Raw genomic sequence first — 6,000 nt, 5'->3', positions numbered from 1 at the left:
GATCTTGGGTGACAGGAACATGAGAAATTCCTCAGTATCCTATGAAAGATGTAAGGTTTAGTCATTACCACCAAAATGTAATATTTTAAGTCACCACAGTAATCTTGTGCTTGTGACAGAAAAAATGATAAAATTCAATGAGTGTTTTGTTATTCCAGCATAGCACTGATGTTTCTGCTCAGCGGAAGAGAAACCTGTTCAGAGCTTTGTAGTACAAATCTCCACAAATAACACATTGCAAGATTATAACTGAAAACATTTAGATCCTTCTAGATGACAAAATAACACTACCACTGTCTCTTCTGAAATTACTTGTGACCTATGGGCAATGACTGACAACCAGATCCTTTTCTAACTTCAAGTCTAATAAACGAGAGGGCACTGAAGAGATGACAGCTCAGTTCAGCACAGCCACTTACTGTCAGACAGCAATTTAACCTTTTTAAAGGGCATTATTAAAACATTTTTCATGAATGCTGAAGTATTAATGCCACAACCACAAGTCCGGCTTCTTAGGAGGAAGAAATACCCATTCAACACAACAGGAGGATGCAAACAGTCCCAGATGCCATACGAAACAATGCGGACAGATATTACTGACAACATCTAGAAGGGGGTAGCTGCTTTGCTGCTTTTTTCTCCAAACTATTATTAGACAGCAGATTACTGCCTCATGATAACATAACTTTTAGTAATGGAGTAAAAAAACCCCCACTGATTCAAATAACGTCATTTAATACTACTGCAACCTGTCAAATATTTTTAGGTACTTCTATGGTCCTTACCCTGGTATCTGCAGGCCATAAGCTGTCATGTTTTTACCCTCAGAATGGCTCATGACAAGAGATGCCCGGTACCAGTGAGGTCACACAGAAAGTTTTGTGGGAGACCAAGACTCTGTACCTCTGTTCTGAGTTCTCAGCTGGTGTCCTAAGCTTGTGCAAACCTTTCTGTATGACATTATAAACTGAAAATACAAAAAATTTACAAAAATGCATGAAGTAATATAAAATTATTATTTTTTATTATTTGATGTAAATTTTTATATTTTACCAAAGGTACTTCTGTTCTTTGTTTACAAAGCCAAAAATGTATCTGGATCACTTGCAAGTCAAATAGAGATTTCAGATGAAAAAGTACATTTTTCAATGACCGGTTACCTGAGTTACAGTGCAATATTTAATTTCAGACAGTATCACTCTTAAGACTTTTTACAGTAAGAAATAATGAGCTTTTCAAGTCAAAACTTCAATCAGTGCTTGTCACAAATTTCAGAATTGTCATGAACCAACAACATGAAATATCTTACATAACGTATACTATACATTTTTGCTTGCCTTTACAATAAATTAATACCCTGGATTAGCAAAAATATTTACAAAAACAAGATAAAACAGTATAAAATATTTTCAAAGATATATTTCTTCCAAGAAACAGTTTGGTACCAAGAGTGAAATTTCAAGTCTTACAAAATTGCTTCTCGCTTAATTAAATTCAAGAAGGTAAATAAATAAGATTGAATTATACAAAGAAACATTGATATCCTCATATGGGTTTATGCAGTAAAAGTGTGTATCTCTTCCTGGGAGTATCCAAGAACCTTCAGATATCTGAAAGTAAAAAAATCAAATTTGTAATATTAATATTTGGAACCCCAAACCCACCACAGACACAGCTGAAGCATAACTTCAGCACCACTATCTTGTTTTTATTCAGACATGCGCAATAAAGTTTACCTTTGCAAATACATTTAGAAAACATTTCATGCCCAGGAGCTCATATGTACTACATTATCTTATAGGATACTGCAAGAATTTCTAAAAATAAATACAGATATCTATTTAAAGTATCTCAGATTTCTCGAGAGGTAGTATAATAATTGGCCAATTCCACCCTCCATGCACCTGACTTCAGTAGGGCTGCAGAAATGCAAGCGACATCCATATTGGTTCAGTATTTTGAAGCTGGCCAAGAGAAAGTTAGAGGGCCTTTTATCTTTAAATATATAGCATATAAAATAAGGAAAGTATTAGGTACAGACATAAACAAACACATTACGAAAAACTGAGATAAGTGCCTGGGATAGAACAGCTGCTTTGAGTTTTATTTTTAATAACTTGTCAAGCTAACACCAACACAGAAAGCTTATTTCTTATTATAACAACTTTTCTATGAACATCAAATTAAATGCAGCATTTAAAACCTTGGGGAAAAAAGGTCATTGTTAAAGAGATGCTCTTAGAAAGTTTTGGACAACTTACTAGAGCTCATGAAATCTACATATTGCTGATATTTACTTACCTACATGCTAAATATACTCCTAGAGTATGATGCCAGGTGTTTTTTTAAATTCATTTTTTTTAAAATTTCAAACCTTTTTTTACAAAGCAGAAAACAGAAGACCATTTTTGAAAGACTACCAAGTCAGAAACACTACAGCTAGTTAGGTGGTCAAATTTTTAAAAATTCCTCATTCTCTAGTTCATCATTTAAAATACTCACTGTACTCCTTGTTCTGTAAAAGGTGTTGGACCACAGATGCATATAAGCACTTTGGATTCTTTTCTGCTTCTTTTCACAAACTCAGAGAGAAGAGATGAAGAAATCTTCCCCTGTTTGCCCACCCAGTCCTTTGTTGGTTGTGAAAGAATGAATTGAACCTCAAACCTGGTAAGCAGGAGAACATTTCAGAAATATTGCCTCTGATTAGAAATCTGCCACACAAAATACACATTTTGTTTCCTATGATTACTTTCTTGTTCTGCTCAGCTCCCACTGACACAGTATCAGATCTCAAACTTTTAGTTATTCCTACCAATCAAGTCAATCAAATCACCTCCAGTATTGGGCATTTAATTAACCCAATCTTTCAATCTTAAAAATTTTAGCTGTGTATTTCACCTTACAAAGAAAAACAGCTGGTACCAATTAAGATACTAAAGCACAGATTTTATTGTTCCATTATTCACCTACACAAATGTTGGTGTAGCTCAATACACAAGTAGTGAAATAAGAATGCTTAGCCAAACTTGTGAAAATGTCAGTACAGTTTCATTAATGAGAAAACACTATAACTGGTTTAAAAAACCCACTAACAGCATAGTTATTGAGTAAAAAACAAGCACTTGTGTATCTGAGGCTCCTAGTGAAAGACAGAAAGGGTTTTTACTGTAAATTTGCACAATGTCTAGACTATGAAACTCTGAACATGCCAGACACCACCAGGTTATGAAATGATATTGATTTTTCCCTTCAATGTTGTGAAGGAACAAGTGAAATTAATTTGTTCATACAATTTCAACTAAGAATTAAGTAAGCATAAACAAAACGTACTTCTATCATGTAAAATCTAGGCAGTGACAATTTATCTAGTGATAAAAAAAAGAGTATTGAAATTAAAAGGCAACCTGATATTCCTATGTCTCCTGACAGAACTACTGCCTGCTAAACTAAGTTAACATTACATATGCACTAGTGCATTTTAGTCCATAATTACATTGTAATTGAGGAAAAAAATGCAACAATTAGTAAGTAAAAATGAAAGTAATGGGCCTAATTTGAACTTTAAATTTCTAGAACATTGAATTTCTAGATAATCATTTTCTCAACTAAGTGACACCAAAGAGACTTTAAGACTCTTCTGTGAATTCAGAATGTTGTTCCAAGGGCACACTATCCTTTTCTATCACTTCTGTGCTTCTCTTTGCACAGCCATATTTTCTATTGCTAAGGCTAATTTTCTTCGCCTTCCAAAAGCTTCTCAGTTTTAACAATCATCTCATCTAACATATTGTCTCCAATAAACATCTACTAAACGCTGCCATATCAAATCCCTGGCTTCCTATGGGACCTACAGAACACAACAACATAGCCTGCTGTGACCAATATAAGCACATCTCCTTCCACTCCCTAGGTCTCATTAAATTCTTAGCTAGAGTTTCCAGAATTGGGATCTATCTTTGTGCTAAAGCTGTACAGTTAGTCTAAGCCCGAAGACTTGTTCTTCTATACACTGGGATTGTACAAGTTGTTCTCCACAAGACTTTTAAATACCTTTCATCTACAAGAGCTAATTGCTCTAGTTGGTTTCTCCAAAGTATGTCATCTTCTGTTTTGTTGAAGAAGATCAACTTCACTGTCCTTAAAAAAAAGAAAAAATTTAACTGCTATTGTTTCTGTATTTGACACACATGTTAAAGAATCAGAACTTACTACATTGTACAGAAGCCTTTTACTTACATTTTGTTTGTTTTGCAACTCTGCAATCCTCAAATCTTTTTGCCACTAACCCAATATAGTATCTTTCTTGCTGTACCAGAAAGTCTGTTGAACTTGTGACCTCTCTTCTAAATGTCATAACCCTGTCTGCGGTTGCAACCTCTAGTTCAGGAACTGCTGTCCTAAGAAAAATAAAGTCTCTTGAAGTTACTAAGACCTGACTGAGAATACAGTATAGCTCATCAAATTTTATCTAGTGGTTTCTCAATATTGTTTGAGCACTAGTACTTCAATTAATAGCTGGTATATGAACTCTGTACACCCTTTTAATATTACATACACCAGCTTGTAGAGGTGAAACTGGAATTTCAAGAAGGTTATGTCAATATTAATTTCATAAAGATGGAATCTAAACACATAGGAGTAAGAGAAAATTAGCTCATAACTTGAAAAGCAAACTACAGCTCTGTACCATGTTATCTTATTCCTACTTTTATTTGTTGATTTATAAAATCTATTTACCTGGAAAGCTATTGTTTACAAGCATTATATTTGCCAGATAGTTCACATAAATAAATGCTCTGTCATTAAGGTCAGTGCTATTATCTCTTCAGATTTTTATGCTACAGTGGAGGTAAAACACAAGACTGACTTTACAAAACAGAATTTACCATTTGATGAAGCCACATAAACCTAACTTGTCCCTTATTGCTAATGACAGACTAATACCCTGGGGACAACTGATAGAAGACAGATGATGTTGTTAAAATGCTAGCAGTTTCTGAACCCCATAGGGCTTTTAAGTTACTGTTGGTTTTTTTCCACTCAGGCACAGCTCTGAGCAGAGAACATGTTGCTGTGGTGCCAGAAGCAGTAAGTTCAGTGCCGTACTTGCAGGAAGCGGGACTGCTGGGATATCTGGCACAGAAACGCATGCAGAACCACATGGGTGCCTGTCAGGGCCACCACTGAGGCTGAGCTAAGCCTGCTGGTCCTGCACACCACAGTCCTGCAATTCCAGTTCCGTAACAAGGTACTCCACTACCCAGTATCCCTTTTACACGTGGCTGACCTTGCTTCTAAGAGACTAGCACTAGACACAGCAAGTTTATATGATGCTGCGCTGAAACTATTAGTTCCCATCACCTCATCCTCTGTACCTTGCAGAGAGCCATCTTTCACACATGCGCATCACATGTGCTAGGGCTTCTGCGGAGAGTTCATGATCTCCAGCTGTTCTTAAACTGCAATTTAAAAGCCTGTATTCTCCCAGTCTGAAGATACCACATTTTTCTGACTTCTAACCTTTTTCCCTTTTGCAGTTTGGTAGCACTTCAAGATACGAGGAAATCTCTTACAAGCTACATCAGATGCCAAAGGGAAGAGATCATCTTCTACTTATGAGAAGCACGTTCATTTTCTGCTGCCACAACATAAAAGTGAGGTATGACCGTTGTATATAATACACATCAGTAGTGTTATTGAGAGAAAGAAGTTCCAGATGCATTACAACTCAAAGTAAGTTACAGCGTACAAGCTTTGGAAAACTTGCCTGGTATAGAACAAAACAGCCCCAAATCACCTATGCTGCATCTTTAAATACTAAAATCAACTTATTCAGAAGCTAACATGTGCCAAAAATCTAGGTTCCTTACATGCTTCTCAGGACCCACTTCCCTGAAAACATGGAAAAGAAAGCTCACTTCAAGAATGTCGTGCTGTCAAAGCTGGCATGGTGCACCACAGCATCAAGTGTTACCCAGGTGGGGAAAAAAAAGTCAA

At 35.9% G+C, this 6,000-nt stretch overlaps 1 protein-coding gene across 4 annotated transcripts in view; it reads right to left on the bottom strand.

Annotated features, from left to right (window-relative positions):
* Positions 1 to 1,018: 1,018 nt before the first annotated feature.
* Positions 1,019 to 6,000, bottom strand: part of CYB5R4 (cytochrome b5 reductase 4) — a 41,372-nt gene continuing 36,390 nt past the window's right edge. Inside the window, exons 14-16 of one of the 4 annotated variants that reach the window (XM_072855389.1) lie at positions 4,054 to 4,140; positions 2,503 to 2,667; positions 1,019 to 1,610 (exon numbers count right to left, since the gene is read on the bottom strand). In XM_072855389.1, the coding sequence (XP_072711490.1) occupies positions 1,556 to 1,610; positions 2,503 to 2,667; positions 4,054 to 4,140 (307 nt within the window). In that variant the 3' untranslated portion in view covers positions 1,019 to 1,555. Of the gene's footprint in view, positions 1,611 to 2,502; positions 2,668 to 4,053; positions 4,141 to 4,239; positions 4,401 to 6,000 lie in introns of those variants that run through there. The other 3 variants (XM_072855390.1, XR_012041385.1, XM_072855391.1) reach the window with 3 other exon arrangements.

Source organism: Ciconia boyciana, chromosome 3 (genome assembly GCF_034638445.1).
Source record: "Ciconia boyciana chromosome 3, ASM3463844v1, whole genome shotgun sequence".
Lineage (NCBI taxonomy): Eukaryota > Metazoa > Chordata > Aves > Ciconiiformes > Ciconiidae > Ciconia > Ciconia boyciana.
This window is presented reverse-complemented; position numbering and strand designations above follow the sequence as displayed.